Source organism: Oryzias latipes, chromosome 12, assembly GCF_053564925.1.
Source record: "Oryzias latipes strain Hd-rR chromosome 12, Olatipes_Hd-rR_3.1".
In the NCBI taxonomy this organism is placed as follows: domain Eukaryota; kingdom Metazoa; phylum Chordata; class Actinopteri; order Beloniformes; family Adrianichthyidae; genus Oryzias; species Oryzias latipes.
The window spans coordinates 24,680,873-24,697,112 of record NC_136248.1 but is presented as its reverse complement, the minus strand read 5'-3'; the positions used below and the strand labels follow the sequence as shown (position 1 = coordinate 24,697,112).

General features: G+C 38.8%; 2 protein-coding genes across 3 annotated transcripts in view; both read left to right on the top strand.

Moving 5' to 3' along the window:
• The window catches only part of itga1 (integrin, alpha 1), a 61,043-nt gene extending 57,920 nt beyond the window's left edge, over positions 1-3,123 (top strand). The window contains exons 26-30 of the mRNA XM_023960678.2: positions 52-150; positions 232-336; positions 447-539; positions 643-756; positions 1,887-3,123. Coding sequence (XP_023816446.1) covers positions 52-150; positions 232-336; positions 447-539; positions 643-756; positions 1,887-1,964 — 489 coding nt within the window. The 3' untranslated portion in view covers positions 1,965-3,123. The remainder of the gene's footprint in view (positions 1-51; positions 151-231; positions 337-446; positions 540-642; positions 757-1,886) is intronic.
• A 2,181-nt stretch (positions 3,124-5,304) lies between these two features.
• On the top strand, positions 5,305-15,003 carry kcmf1 (potassium channel modulatory factor 1). 2 transcript variants are annotated; one of them, XM_023960603.2, is made up of 7 exons: positions 5,305-5,545; positions 7,485-7,652; positions 7,756-7,895; positions 10,699-10,800; positions 10,875-11,058; positions 11,699-11,993; positions 13,097-15,003. In XM_023960603.2, the coding sequence occupies exons 1-7, from the start codon at positions 5,530-5,532 to the stop codon at positions 13,359-13,361; spliced, it is 1,170 nt and encodes a 389-aa protein (XP_023816371.1). In that variant the 5' UTR covers positions 5,305-5,529; the 3' UTR covers positions 13,362-15,003. The 2 variants fall into 2 exon arrangements, with proteins under 2 accessions (XP_023816371.1, XP_078812364.1); XM_078956238.1 differs by lacking the exon at positions 5,305-5,545 and adding an exon at positions 5,553-5,732.
• Positions 15,004-16,240: the final 1,237 nt, after the last annotated feature.

The following is a 16,240-nucleotide window of genomic DNA, read 5'->3' as shown; positions in this document are numbered from 1 at the left end:
ACCCTATTGTGCATGCTATAAGTATCTGATTCACCTTCTGTTTTTTGGCAGGTAAAATGTAAGGTAGGAGATCTAATCAACCCGCAAGAAATCAATCCAAAGCAAATCAAGCCAAACCCCAAAGAGGAAACCCTCAGCAACTTCCTCTTGGTGAGTTTTTTTTAACATCTCTGCTTCAATGATGCTGAGCTCTGCCTGCCTATGTGCCCTAATGCCCTATTCTCTCTGTAGCAATGTGAACAATCCAGCTGTGCATCATTCAGCTGCTCCATTGGTGACGTCAAGAGGAGCCAAGTCAACGTTACCTTCAGGGTGTGGAAACCTACGTTCATAAAGGTAAAGTTACATACACCAGTGCATTTCTAACAAATGAATATTAGCTTTTGATTGTCAAACTTCTATAGCTAGGTAATCCAAAAATTCTGATTGTGTACAAAACTTAACAGAGTGAGTTCTCCAGTCTCTACATGAAAGTAAATGCTACTCTAGAAGTGGAGTCCCAGCTGTTTGAACTGGGCAGAAACAGGGGTCCCAGAGAGGTAAGACAGGAGGTTTTTTGGTACAAAAAGCTTCTACTCACTATCTGTCAAAAAAACGTGTGTAAAAAGACATTCGGAGTCTAATTGTATGTGTGCTCTTCAGGTGACAATCCAGGTTTCTAAAGAGACGGTGGGAGGAATTCCTATTTGGATTATAATCGTCAGCATTCTGATAGGACTCTTGATTTTAGCGCTTGTCATCTTCATTCTCTGGAAGGTACTTTTTTTTCCTGACTTTGGGGATTTGGCATTATTGTTGAAGAGTAAAGAGATTTTTTTTAAAGAAAATAGTATTTTCTGCTAACTGGAGCTAAATTAATTGGTATTAGAAAGACATATATATCCAGATTTAATTTCAGATTAATTGTGCATATTTTAATTCAGGTTTGTTTTCATTCCTTTTGTGTGTGTGTGTGTGTGTGTGTGTGTGTTTTTTCTTCATTCTGCTCTCCTTCATTTTCTCTGCATAAGATATCTTGTATTCTTCTAATGCAAATAAATAAATAAATAAATAAATAAATAAATAAATAAATAAATAAATAAATAAATAAATAAATAAATAAATAAATAAATAAAAATGAGAGAACGATCTAAATACAGCCTCCACTTACCAGGATGAGAGTAAAAAGTATCGGTCAATTATTCTGCAAGGTGTCCCACTGAAAAGATGACAGATTGTTCATCTTAGATGCATTCTAACTGTGAAAAACAGAATGTACAGAAAAAAAGACTCCAGGAAATTGCGTTTTCTAATTTTCTAAAATTGGTTCAAATGGAGCAAAAAACAAGTACCAAAGATGTTGTTCCTCACAGACCTGTTACTTCTTATTTAACATACAAAATACAAAGACGTATATTCTGATTCTTTATTGTGGTTTGGTCTTAGATTACTCTGGACATTAACAGCATAAAATTTAAGGCAATATAATTTCAGAAAGTAATGCTTTTTGAAATATAAGAAAAATGCAAATTGGTCCAAATCCCTGTGGAAGACACAATGAACAAGAACAGACCTAGATTTGTAAGAAAGCTAGGACCTAAACTTGTCAAAACTACTTAATGTAAAGCCCCACTCTTTTTTCCGATGAGGTTGGACATATATTAAGAAAATTAAACTCGAAATAGCACATCTGAGAATTTCTGTATTCAGGTTACATTTTGGCTAAAAACGGCACAATCATAATATATAAAAAACACTGGGAAACCTTTTAAAATCGATCAAAAGATTGTCAATGTAAGACTTAGAACTAGTTCAAACCACCCAAATGAATGTTCTATTTTACATCAAAAACATGACTTATATATTATACGTACAATTAAACCTTTTTTTCTGTTTTTTTTTCCCAGTTTGGCTTTTTCAAAAGAAAAACCCAGGATATGTCGGAGAAAGAGAAGGATGGAGGCAAGGACACATCCACCATTTAGGTTACAAGGGGAAGCGGCCCCAGCCAGCCAAAAAGATGTGGGAGATGCGATCCGACCCACAGACACCTCAGTGCTTTTACACATCAACTACCTGGAAAATGCGTTTGTACTATCACCACTTGTCTGGTTTGGTATGTTAGATAGCTTTTGCAAATACTTCAATTTTTTCCTTTATTTTGCCATTTTTAACAAAAGATTTAAAGTCTTTAGGGGGAAAGTATGCTTCACTTTTACTCCACAAGAGGGGTGGTCTAAACTCACTGCAGCTTCATCACCAAATAAGAGCAGTCTGTCTCATTCTTTTGGCTTTTATATTGAAACCAAGTTGTTTGAAACACTGTATGTTTAAGTATTTCATAACCTTTTTATTGTTGCTACTAGATGAACATTTTAACATGGCACATCTTTTGTTTGTTTTTTCATCGAAGAAACTAAATGCAATATTTCACATATTAACAAAGCTGCAGCATTGAGAGCAGCACCTTCACAATCCAAAGCCGTGGTTGTATTGTACATAGACGTGCTTGCAGATGTAAAGCTTCAAACTGTACAGAATTATGTTTGCAATTTATTTAAGTTCTTGTTTTTTATGGTCATGTATGAATTTGCTCAGGTGCAACAACTATAAGAAATGATATACATTTCGTTTGACACAAAATAGTTTTGGTTCTCGCCACAAGCAGATATGTAAATAGTGTTATATTTTGAATAAAAAAATAAGAGGAAAGTTTAATGATTCTATACAGAAATATAAGCAGAGATGATTGTAGCCACTATTTTGGTTTTGCTCCATTCAAAAAAAATTTCCTTGAATTGCTTTGAACAATGAGCTTTCGATTTGAAATTGAGGTGTCTGTTTTTCTGATTTCTCAGCAGGAAGAATAAATGTTTTCTATATTTTGAATCTCTTGGCTGTCACCATCCACTGTTACTATAAAGCACATGTTATAAATTGTATATACAGGTTTTTTTTAGCATTGTGTGGCCACACTGCATTCATGCACGATAGATAGGAAGTGAAAGGGCAGGAAGTGAGCTGTGTGCCTTTGACACTGCTGTGAAGCCTTCGTTAAAATGCACTGGTTTGTCAATTTGTACGTGTCCTTGTCAGCACAGAAATGAACAGAAAACCTAAGAAATAAAGACAATTTGCAGAAAATGTATGGACTTTTGTATTTTACAGTTCACACGAATTTGATTGATCATTTGCTGACTGCAAATTTCTTATTCGTTTTTTTTACATCTTCTGCAGCAGATGTTGTTTTTCTATGCCCAACATTTGTTTTTCTGCTTCAATCTATTTTTGACTGAATGGAAACCTTTTTTAATATATTTCTCAGCCTTCGTACTGAACAAATTATGGACAAAAAGGAAGGTAACCAATAAAAATGGACCATTAGTTCTTCTCTTTACTAAATGAAAAGCAGAAAATTTTTCGACATGTTTGGATTTAACAACAGCTGTCTTTGAATAATTTTTTTTTTATTTAACTTTTATTTACCTAAGAAATTTCTTATGAGATTAAGAATCTATTTTTCAAGGAAATCCTGGCTGGGAGGAAACACTGAATTACATTTACAATACAAATTTAAACATTTAAAACATAAAATAAATAAAAATGACAGCTTATGTAAAACAGGTACAGTTAAAAGTGACTTTCTCCTTCATTCTCAGCCTGGAAAAAAGGTTTTTATATGAAGCTCTACATTAAAAACTCTAACAGTTGTAATGCTGATCTTTCATTTATGGTAACAACAATGTATGCCTAATCCATTATTAATTATATGGGAGAGCAGCTTCACCTAAGATGCAATAAAAATGTAATTATTTAAATCAAATTAAACTATCGAATGTGCTTTTTGTTATTTTTGAGAGAAAGTCTTTTCATTTTCATTCATTTCATTTTCATAAAGTGGAAAAAAATATATAGCTAGAGAACACACTTTAAAGTTTTTTTGTTTTTATTAAAAAATGTGTTAGTGTCATGTTTTGTTGCACTCTGAAATGAAAGGATTGTACAGAATAACAACGGGAATCACAAAAAATAAGTCTGAATTTAAGTCTAAGATCAAAATATTGGTTAAATTCAGCCTTTTACAGATGTGAACATGTTACAAGAATGGGATTCAAGTCTGAAGACAGTGCTGTGGCTCACTGGGATACTATTAATAATAATAATAATAATAATAATAGTAAATTAAAAATTGTTCGTCAAACCCAAAGTTGCTGTGAAAAAATAGGAACACCTACAAAAATACAAACAAACAAAAAAACACCCTAGATAGACTGGATAGGTTTGGACATGTGTAAGTTTATCCTTTAAGGCTTGATTAACCTCTGTTAGGCACAAAATACTTTTAAAGGTTAATCAATTTTTGATTCCCTGGAAACTGCCTTTTTGTGTAATCTTTAACCCCTTGACCCCATTGATGGAAATGTGCATCAAACCCTTGAGCTAAAAAGTTAACTTAATTTAACCGCTACTTAAAAGCAAAAACACAAGTGATTTTTTTTGTTGTTGTTATAATTGGATATAAACTCAGAGGTTAAGGGGTTACACAAGCTTAAAGGAAAGGAAAGGTGTACAAAGTTGTGGTAAGACCAGCCATGTTGTTCGGCCTAGAGACAGTTGCACTGAGGAAAAAAACAGGAAACAGAGCTGGAGGAAGCAGAGATGAAGATGCTGAGGGTCTCTTTGGGAGTGACCAGGATGGATAGGATAAGGAATGGGGACAGAGGGACAGCACATGTTAAAGGTTTTGGAGATAAAGTCAGAGAGGCCAGAATAGGAATATATTGGTAGAAGAATGTTGAGTCTAGAGCTGCCAGGAAGGACGTCTAGAGGAAGACCAAAGAGGAGGTTTATGGATGCAGTAAACAAAGACATGAAGGTAGCTGGTGTCACAGTAGAGGATGCAGAAGACATTTAGATGGAAGCTGATTTGCTAAAGGGAAAAGCCGGAAAGGAAAAAAAAATAATATTTACACACATTTTTTGTTGATGGGTGTTACGCTGTTTAGTATTGGTAGATACCAGCAAACCAGCAAAACAACATGCCTGTTATGGTACAAATGAAAAAGATATTATATATTTTTAAAATAATTTAAAAAAATTTTTAAAAATACATATTTCTGTACTTAGGCCAAACTGGCCTGATATATATTTCTTTTTGGGATCTTAAGTAAGTGAGGGGGAAATCAAACATTAAAAATCCATTTGTGAATTTCTATTATTATTATTATTATTATTATTATTATTATTATTATTATTATTATTATTATTATTATTATTATTATTATTATTATTATTAATGTAATTGGTGGTGCGTTTTGGTAACAGATGTTTCATATTGCATGGCGCCCTCTAGTGGCCACCGCTGGCACCCGTTCATAAGTGTCACTTAGGGAGGGGAGGCAGAACAAAACTGTAAGCTGCTGGGGATCCATCTTGCCCGAAAAAGAAACGAGGGTGAATGATTTTTGGGTCTTAAAGTCTTCAAAACTGTGTGGTCCCCCGTCGTGTGAGCTGGGGAGCTCGAGTAAGGGCTGTGCCGCTGTTTATAGGATGTCCCGACATGAGGGTGAGTTGATCTGCGGATCCACAGAGCCTGGCATGGTGTCCACTTTACCTGATCAGCTAGCTCCTCGGATAGCTTCGCTAACTGCTTTTTTTCAAGTCAAGAGGGGGTTCTGTGGTCTTCATTCGGACGTTTCCCTTACTGTCATCAATATTCGTTTGCGTGTATAGTCAAAGTTGAGTAATTTAAAGTAAGTAGGTGCCGTTTTACTCTACATGTTCGCAATAGTACGACAGTAGAGTGGAGTTTAGCAGTTAGCCGTTGCTAGGTGCTGCGTTACCTTACGTTAGCCGGGGCTAGCAAGTAAGCTAATGTATGCTAACATGAGGAGTCATTGGTGTAGTTCTGAGTTAGCGACGACGACTTATTACGGGGTTTATTCTACATGTTTACAAACCAACGAAACCTTTACAATCTGTATATTTCATGCCGGCTGTATGGTAGCTTTAGAGCCTCTAGTAATTCAATTATCACCACACTGACCCGTCTAGTCGCATGCTGTTGTTAGCCAATGGCCTGTCATTAACTTGAAGTCAGAAAGTTGAGGCCTTTGATCATAAATCAGTGACTAAGTTAGTTTGCTTCCATGTTAGCAGCTAGTTAATGGTAATTTATGGCGTGCTTTACTATAGGTTTCTCATGTTGGGTCACATAAGAAGTTTTAAAAAAAAAGTAGTTTGGCTACAGTGGGGTCAGCAGGCAGAATTTTAATTTTCTTCCTTACTTTACAGACAACATAAGCCTGCAGCTGTCTTTATATAATCCTAACGATCTGTACTTTTAGCCATTATTAATGAACTATCTGACCAAATAAATCAATAATCAAGACTAGACTATTCTTTTTGGTTGTTTGTTTGGCACTTAAACAAATAACCAAATAGAATATAAACAAGGTTTTTTGTTTTATAGCTGAAGCTATTGCTTCAAGGAGTTTTTATTAACACTCTTACAACAATGTGCTTGTCTGAGAAGGAACTTTCAAATTAAAAGCCTAATTTTGTGTATATTTTGTAGTTAAAGTCCTACTCTGGTCATCTTTTGATCTGTTTTTTTAAAATCATTCCCAGGGCTCTTTTAATTAGGATTATGCCGTTTATAACCAAAATCTAAAAACGTGTGTCAATTTCTAGGACAGATTCTGCAGAGCAGTAAGAGTTCATCAGAAATTTGCCTGTAATTTGTGGACAGGGCTGGCGTGAAGTAATCCTGCCATGACTTCCTGTCATCCTTTTGTTTACATGCTCTCCCACTAGCTAACAGCACCTCACACCTCAACCTAACATAATTGGTGCAGCAAAAATGATGAGCAATAATGAAACTATCCAGCCATACAGCTTTGAGCCAAATGCCATCTTGGAAAAGGAAAATACAGATGTTCATGGATCTATTTGTCTTCAAGTGAATGCATCAGAATGGAACAGAGCAGTGAGCTTGTGGCCCCTATGACTGTAGCACCTAATTCACAGCTACAAGCTTTTTCAAATGGCATTTTTTTGTTTGATCATGATTCACAATGATAATACTACAAACGTATTTTTACACTTATTTTCTTTGTACCCGTACATGTTGTCCAACATGAGAAAAATTCCTCACGACTATGCTAACAAGACATTTTTCATCGGAGTGGATCTATAAGGTAGCATGGCACATGCTTTATTCTAAAAGAAAAATAAAAGCTGATGCGATAAACCCATTCTCAGATATAGTGGCTGTTGAAGCGCTTGTCATCTGGAATGCCAGGCTTCTCATGTTTCACTGCTGGCACTCGCAGGCTGGTGAAACTCCCAAACACATGCTTGTGTACGCAAGCGACGCTGGCCTTCCGAAAAAATAGAGCTTTCTTCGTCTCAGAATCACGGTTGTAAGGAATTTGTAGCTCAATTGTTAGCGACTTGAGCTCAGTTTCATTTACCTTTCTGCTGTTTCTTTTTTTTTTCCACAGGTGTGAGCTGTGATGCATGTTTGAAGGGCAACTTCAGAGGACGACGGTTTAAGTGCTTAATTTGCTACGACTACGATCTGTGCGCATCGTGCTACGAGAGCGGCGCCACAACAACACGGCACACCACAGAACACCCCATGCAGTGTATATTAACTAGAGTAGACTATGGTAAGGACCTTCCGTAGTGCATTCTCATGACCGGACAGCAATAACCCTGTGACTGATTATGTGGCGTGTTAAACATAAATGGTTTCCTGACTCCTTCTTGCAGACTTGTATTATGGAGGAGACACTTTCTCGGTAGAGCAACCCCAGTCGTTCACATGTCCTTACTGTGGCAAAATGGGTTTCACAGAGACATCCCTACAGGAGCATGTCACCTCTGAGCATGCAGAGACCTCCACAGAGGTGGTGAGTACACTTTCTAACTTTTTGAGGCCTTTCTGGGATTGCCCCTTTCATGCAGGTTCTCACGCTGGTTCTAATTGACAGTTCAGACACAGGTGGTGTATATTACCTGTTGTTCACTTCTTAACAAGGCAATCCAACAATGTAGTCTAGAGGGCTATCATTGTTGAGTTTCGCTGCTAAAGAAAACAGAGATATGCATCTACTGGTTTCTATTGTGGCTTGGTTGCGGATAAAAGCCTGATAGAACTCATTACCTCAGAGTCCTAATGTTGAATTATGACTCTACCCTCCAAATTTCACAGCAGAAATTCAGCTTTTCTGCACAATCACTTGATGAGCGGTGAAATCCACGTTTACTCCAGCGTATGTGAAAACGGAGATGCAGCGCAGAGTGTCAGACATGGAAATAAAGCATCTTAGGCACATTCAAGTGCTCTCCTTCAACCCAGTGACAAATAAAATTGGTGTGTTTTTTGGATTTCTGTAGCAGCGATTCAAAAACCTTTTAGGCACTAGAAACCGTTTCATACGAAATGGTTTGGCACCGGCTCCAGATAAAATCCAAACAGTCCCCATCCCTACTCATACTAAATGTTTTCCTGCTCTAACCTGACAATATCAGCACTAAATAACGTGATGTACTAAAACTTCTCCTTATAATCTAAATTCTAAATGAATTGTTGAATTCTCATTTTAATCATCAAAGTGAAGATTAAGTTTTTTAGGTGAAGTTTGGTTTCTACTTCTCTGGATAATTTAGATGCCCAGTATATTAGTTAGTTGTGAAGATCCTAGTTAAAAATGTTGCCCCACAACTCCATACTAGCTAAGCTGAAGATGCAAACTGTAAACTAATTGATGCAAAATGTAGAGTCTTAGGGTGTATTCAGACTGGACACATTTGGTCCGCTTAAAGTGAACCAAAGTTTGTTTCTCCTGATAATCCGGAACAAATTTTCAGCCTGAATACACCAGAGTCTCAGATCCCTCTGTCGAGGTGGTCTCAGTTCATCTCCGATTGGACTGAGCTTCGGTTTGATCCGAGATTCCTCAGTCCGATTTGTCCTCGGAGTGGAACAACTAGACCAACGTCACGTGATCTAAACACAGTCAGAATGAAGAAACGGATGAGCCCTGGACAAATGTAAAGCAGCGATTGTTGTGTTATCAAATATTACGTTTATTTTAACACAAGTAAAAATGCTTCTTACATGCTCGTGTGTGTTTTGTTACACGGTACACGCTGCTGTGACGCCATCCTAAAAGCTACTTTGTAGTTCCGTAACAGATTTCTCTTTAAAACAATGCCATGACACCACAGTAACTCATTGAAATGTGGTCGGATGAATGCAGGCTAAACGCGTACCAGCACACCTTCTTAGCTGTCGTCTTGCCAGTAACCGCCCTGCAGCATGCCTCCGCTGGACCAAAAAAGTGTTGAGCCTGACGTTGATACAGGTGTTTAAAATCGGTCTGCAGCATATAACGTTGGAATGAACCCGACAAGGACTGCAAAGTACACGACTTCCATCATTCCTGTCTCCAGTTGCTTAGCTCCGCCCTCATGATTCCCGACCAATGAGTGAAGACATTTTTATTCACAAGGTTTTGTTTACTAGCTTTGGTTCGAATCAGGAAAATCCCCTTGACGGCTGGAAACAGACCAAGCAAAGTTCAGAGCTCTGGAATACACACTTAGTTGTCCTGCTGGTGTTTTTCTACATTTGTTTTCCTTTTTTGTTAAAGTTAAGGAATCTCAAGATCTGAGTTTAAATCTAAATCTGATATGAAATAGATCTAGAAAACCAAACTAAATATAGGGACTTGATGAATTAATAAAGATTCCTGTTGGAAGATCAGTTATGACACAGCGTGAACAGTTTTTGTTTTGGTGATGCTGACTTTGTTATTAGGACAGTGTGGTGGATGGGCCCACAGTGCCAATCCAAGGAAGTGTGGATTTCTGTAGTTTGCAAAAGATTTTTTCACCGGCTCATGTTTAAAGTGAATTGTCTGCAGAGCATGCTGGGAAACTGCCTGAACAACTGTACTTTCTGCATCAAAGGTGTTCAACATTAAACAGTGTTTTTAGTGCATGCTACTGAACTTAAGCAAACATTTGTGAGAAGAAAAAAGGAAAATACCCTATGAGCAAGGCACCTTGAAAGTTAATAGTGTTTGATTCCTCTGTATCCAGTCCTGAGAGAAACTGGGTTATGTTGGCCTGTCTTTTAAGTAAAAACGTGCAGTTTTTGTTGTTTGTAATATGTTAAAACTTTAAAAAGTCAAATGCAGTAGGATTTAGTTGTTGGTAATTTTATGAAATAAAATGTTAACCTTGTGATTGTAGTTTACAGTAGTTTATTGTGATGTACACTCACACTATTGGTGTTGTCTTTTCATATACAACTAAAAAAATTTTTTAAATGATTGACAAATTAGGAGTAGAAAAAGGACTTTTCCAGATGAAGATTTTCTTTTGGTATTACTTTTTTGAGCAGATTTCACAGATCCGTGTTTTTCTGCTTTTATTTTTTGGTTTTCGTCATGATCTTAAAACTGAGACCACCATCTATAAAGGGTTCCTCTTTTTTTCTTTGCGCCTGCATTAGTTTTATACACACAAAGTAGCTCTTCCTCCTTGTGACTTTTTGATGCAAACGTTGTTCTCTCCCTGTCCTTTAATAAAGAATGTGTCGTGTTTAGTGATGGAAAAAAGATTCTTTTTAAATGTATGTTAATGTTGTTTTAAGAACATTGAAGGTTTTTCACAAAGTTCCCACAAATGTTCTTTTTTTTTCAGATCTGTCCAATATGTGCTGCTCTGCCAGGAGGAGACCCCAACCATGTCACAGATGACTTCACGGCTCACCTTACCCTCGAACACAGAGCGCCAAGAGATTTAATATCCTTTGATCCACCGCAGTTTCATAATTACTAATCTTCATTTTTCAGTTGTAACCTTAACGATGCGCTCACGATGAATCCAGCAGCGTGCGGCATGTACGCAGGATGTTCCACCCCGGAAGAGGTCTGGGAGGCCCCAGAGCACGGCGGACCAATATGCACTTTACTAGCGGCTCCACAGGAGGACTTTCATCCTCCTCATCACAGAGCTCCACATACACCCCCAGTAACAGGGAAGCAATGGACCCCATCGCAGGTGAGGCATCCAGCCCTGCGTTCAGTGAGTAAAAGAGGATGTTGATGCACCAAAGAGTGAAAGACAGCCAGCAGCCACAGTGAAAACTGTTTTAGCTTCCAAAAATGCAGTCACAGGGAGGGAGAACAATTAAGTGTGCAACTTTTACAATGTAAACTTTTTTCATTAAAAAAGCAAAATGGCATTCTGTGATTTTCGAGCAATTATTTACCAGAATTCTGTTCAGTGTTGCTTAAAGATTTTTCCTTAGACTATCTACAACTGGGAGAAGATGCATCATGGGTTTTTGTTTATTCTAATAAAAAGACACATGTTTGCATCAAAAGTTAGGATGGTGTTAAAATGTTCAACTTGTAAACAAAAAGGAAAGTATTGTAATATATTCAGAAGTATTGACGACGAGAACAATTTTACCTAACTTGGTTTTTAACTACTGTATTATTTGGTGCAGAAGATTTTAAGGCACGATATCAATAAATGATCAATCGAATTTGAAAAGAAGAATCAGAGATTTCTTTTTCTGGCCATTTCACCCAGCTCTAATTCATATTGATAATTCAAAGTGATTTAATGCTTTTTTTATGTTTCAAAGGTTTGTAAGCGTCATATAATCCCATAATACCATAATGTTCTCTTGCAGAGTTGTTGTCTCAGCTGTCAGGTGTGCGACGTGCAGCCGGCGGTCAAATAAACTCCTCGGGCCCTTCGGCCTCCCAGCTTCAGCAGCTTCAGATGCAGCTGCAGCTGGAACGGCAGCAGGCGCAGGCGGCACGGCAGCAGGTGGAGAGTGGCAGGCACGCAGCCCGGCGCGGCAACAATCCAAGCAACAGTGGCACCGCCATCCCTCCACCCAGCACGGCAACCGTCACCACAACCAATGTGGGGGAAATGAATCCCCCATCCTCCTCCCACAGCTCCCAGTTCCTATTATCACGGTAAGTCAAGCCATTTAAGTGCTAAAGATGAATGAAAGAAAAGGTTTCTTTCTCATGAGGAATTTTAGAGACCCACTCAAATGAGAGTCATGGTTTGAGTGTCGGTATCATGTTCTTGTAGCCTTTTTACTATGACGGAGGGCTTTTATAGAGAAAATTGGGATTTAAATTACATTTCTGAATATTTCTTTATTCAAATTGGTGAATTAGGAGCAGAAGAAAAAATGTCGTGTGAAAAAGAGCTTATTTGTTACGAAGAAAATACTCTGAGCAGGTCACAGGCTCTCTGCTCTGCTCCATTCTGATGCATCCACATGCAGACAAATAGATTCATGTACATCTTTGTTTTCCTGATCTGAGCTGGCATCTGGATCAAAACTGTACGGCTAGATAGTCCATTGTTGCACCACTAATGTTACGTTGAGGTTGTGAGGGGCTGTAGCGCCTGTAGTGGGGCTGTAGTGGGGCTGTGGAGGGACTGTAGTGGGGTTGTCGGGGCTGTTAGAGGGGCTGTAGTGGGGCTGTAGCGGCTGTAAGAGGGGCTGTAGAGGGGTTGTACGCACTGTAGCAGCTGTAGAGGGGTTGTAGTTGGGTTGTAAGGGCTATGGCGGCTGTAGAGGGGTTGTAGGTGCTGTAGCAGCTGTAAGAGAGGCTGTAGAGGGGTTGTACGGACTGTAGAGGGGTTGTAAGGGCTTTGGCGGCTGTAGCGGGGTTGTAGTTGGGTTTTAAGGGCTTTGGCGGCTGTAGAGGGGCTGTAGTGGGGTTGTAGGGGCTATAGCTGCTGTTAGAGGGGCTGTAGTGGAGTTGTAGGGGCTGTAGCAGCTGTAAGAGGGACTGTAGAGGGGCTGTACGGGCTGTAGCAGCTGTAGAGGGGTTGTAGTTGGGTTTTAAGGGCTGTGGCGGCTGTAGAGGGGCTGTAGTGGGGTTGTAGGGGCTATAGCTGCTGTTAGAGGGGCTGTAGAGGGGTTGTACGGCTGTAGATGTAGATATGTAAAAGCAATTTCGGAAAGCAATTAAAAGTTGATTTTGTTTATTTTTTGTAAGTTTAAAATGGCCTAGGCCTTCATGTAATGAAGTTTTAACTGATGTGGCCCATCCTTCAGATTGAACGAACCGAAGATGTCTGAAGCAGAGCGGCAGCTTCTAGAAGGAGAGCGGGCCGACCACAGCCTGTTTGTCCAGGAGCTGCTTTTGTCCACCCTGATGCGAGAAGAAAGCTCCTCCTCGGACGAAGAGGAGCGCCGAGACTTCGCCGACTTCGGAGCCATGGGCTGCGTGGATATCATGCCTTTAGATGTGGCGCTGGAGAACCTGCAGCTCCGGGAGAGCAGCTCTTCGGGGAAGGAGCCTCCGCCGCCTCCTCTTTGATGTCCGAGCATCGAGCAGACTGTGTCCTCTGTGCTGCAACTGCCAGTGACAGACAGCAGCAGCAGCAGCAGTGAACCTCCCTGGCCTTGTCCTCCTTTCTCCTTGCTTTCTTTCAGAGTTTTTGGGTGATTGTAATTTCAGGCCTGTCACCACATTTGTTACATTGTAAGCAAAAAAAAAAGAAAAAATCAAATCAAATGTGAGCAAGTACGATAAAAATGTGAGAGTGAATGAGCAAACGAGACAACAGAAATATATAAATATATATATATATATATATAAATCTATATGAAGCTGATAATCAATTCACCTACCGTTCCTTGATCAGGTAAATGTTACAGGCAGCTGTGGCAGACATTCGCTTCCCGTGGCATCCAAACGGCTCTCCATATAAATACTCATACACATTTAAAGGTTAAGAGGGCGCGGGCCCCTCTGATGAAGCTGCTGTGTTCATGATTAAGAAATAAAAATTGCTTGGTTGGGTTACCATAACTACTGCATGCAGTTATTTGCAGCGTGCATGACCTTTGATGACCCCCGTCATTAAATCTATATCTAACCCCCCCCCCCCCCCCCCATTTTTTTTTTCTTTTTTTTTAAACGTTTTTTCTGTTTAATCTACTTCCAGATCTAGTTTGTCTTATTTTGAAAACAGTTTGATTTTGTGTTCTGGACTTGCAGTGCTCCACAGCGCCCCCCTTACAGATGATTGCAGAACTGCGGCTTCAAAAAAAAAAAAAACCCAAAGAAAATAATATAGTTTGCTCTCTAGATGTCTTAGGTCTAAGTTGTTTAAACACGGTTTACGTTTTAATTTATAGCTGACTCGGTGTGGTGCATCTGTGCACTTGTGTCGGATCACATGCTTTTTCATGGCTTGTTTGAATCAATTTGCTGGACATAAAAAAAGCTTGAGACTTTCCTCGCTGCAGTTTTGACATTATTTTTCTTTTCTCTGCTAAAGCTAGCACTTTCTATTTATTTGTTTGTGTTTATTTTCCAAATTCAACACCTTCATGCCTTCACCTTTACCTTCTGTACAAAAAGATGTATATTTGTTCATTAACTTTCATTATGATAATATATGGGCAGACTTTTTTTTAATGTAAACTTAGAATATAATAAATATCAACTGCACACAACTTCTAAGTGAATTTAAGAGATGCTCACACCTTTCTAACAGTTTATCATTTTTATGATAAAAAATGTAACAGTGGCATAAATGAATTTGGCAATATGGACTTTTTAGTCAGTTGAAGTAGTTTGCTCTCCCCTGATTAAGACCTGGGCTAAATAAGGATATTTAAAATATTTCACAACTGTAACCAACTGCCAAAAGAAACTAAGTTTGTCTGGGATACAAATGAAAACTGAGTCAGCAACCATTAAAATCTGGATGGATCTATGGAGAGCTGTTTATGCTATAGTTGTATGTAAACCAGCTGATAATGTGTCACCCATAGGGATCTATAGGGAAGTCCTCACACTGCAGTAATTGGGTGATTAGGGTAGAAAAAAAGTCAAAAAACATACTTCTAATGTTGCAAAATATTATGATATAAATTCTAAACACTGATTCAATAAAAAAAAAAATTCAATTATGAATGGAAAATGATTCAATAAACAGTTTTTGACACTGTCCTGTATTTAGGTTCATTTTTAGTCTAGAGTTTAACTTTTTAACGCAGGAGCAAATGAAAAATGTCTCCTGAAACCATTGACTGTAAAAAGAAACTGGACCGAGGGACCCCCTCCCCCCTAGCGTTCCAAACAGGAAGTACCAGCTGACTCCAAGAAGCCAAAATCCCACAGATTTCTATTGAGAAATAAACAGCTATTTCCCAGTCAATCTGTTTATCAGAATGACCTTTCTTGCTCGGATACCTTTATCTTATTATCTAAACCCGATTTGTTCCTTTTGGGGGCTGTAGGAGCCCAACCCGGCCACTTGTGGGCGAAGGCAGAGTACACCCTGGACAGGTCACCAGTCTGACGCACCCAGAAACACTTGTAGTCATACCGGGGGACAATTTAGAGAAACCAATTCATTTTAGACGGTGAGAGGAAGCCGGAAATCCTTGGAGAAAACCCACGCATGCACGGGGAGAACAAGCAAACTCCACACACCACATTGGGGGTTCGGTTTACGTCCCCCAGCCAGGACTTGAACCGGGCCACAAGAGTGCTAACCACTGTGCAACATTTTCTTGCTAATTCTAATTTTTTTAACATGTTTTCCTTATTGTAAGTTATTCAAATTATAAATCGACCAATCAGATTTCTTAGTACAAGCATGTGGTGCCTGCTGGCCCCCACCTCAAACATTTGATTGACAGATTCCTGAGCCGCTTTCAGTGGAAGGGGTGTGGACTACCAAGAAGCTTACTCCTGATTGGCGGCATAGCTGCCCTAGAAATGTGGCTCAGACCTGCTCGGACCAATCAATGTCGACTGGCTCCTAATGGCGGCATCCATATCATGGAAAGGTGGCGACTTTGTATGCTGGAAACGGAGGTAAGGCCTTTTCTACGGGCGACGTCACACCCGGCTACATGCAGCCAATACTGAAACCAAACTCAAGTGGTCATTTAAGGAATCGCACAATTTCCATATTCAAGGTTTGCTTCAAATCCAAAAAATCCATTCAAAATGGATAAAAATCCATCCTTAATTTTTAAATTTTTTAATTTCACCTCCTTTACTTTTGTGTTTGATTTCACTCCTGCTTGGGTTTTCGGCAAGAGAAGCCAATATTAATTTGGGTAAAAAATAAGAAAACAGGTAAAATGATAGTTCTCCTGGAAAATGTTTTCTGAGAAAAAAGAAACAGCAAAGAAAATGAAAAAGGTAGAGAGAATTAAGATAAATATTGGGAA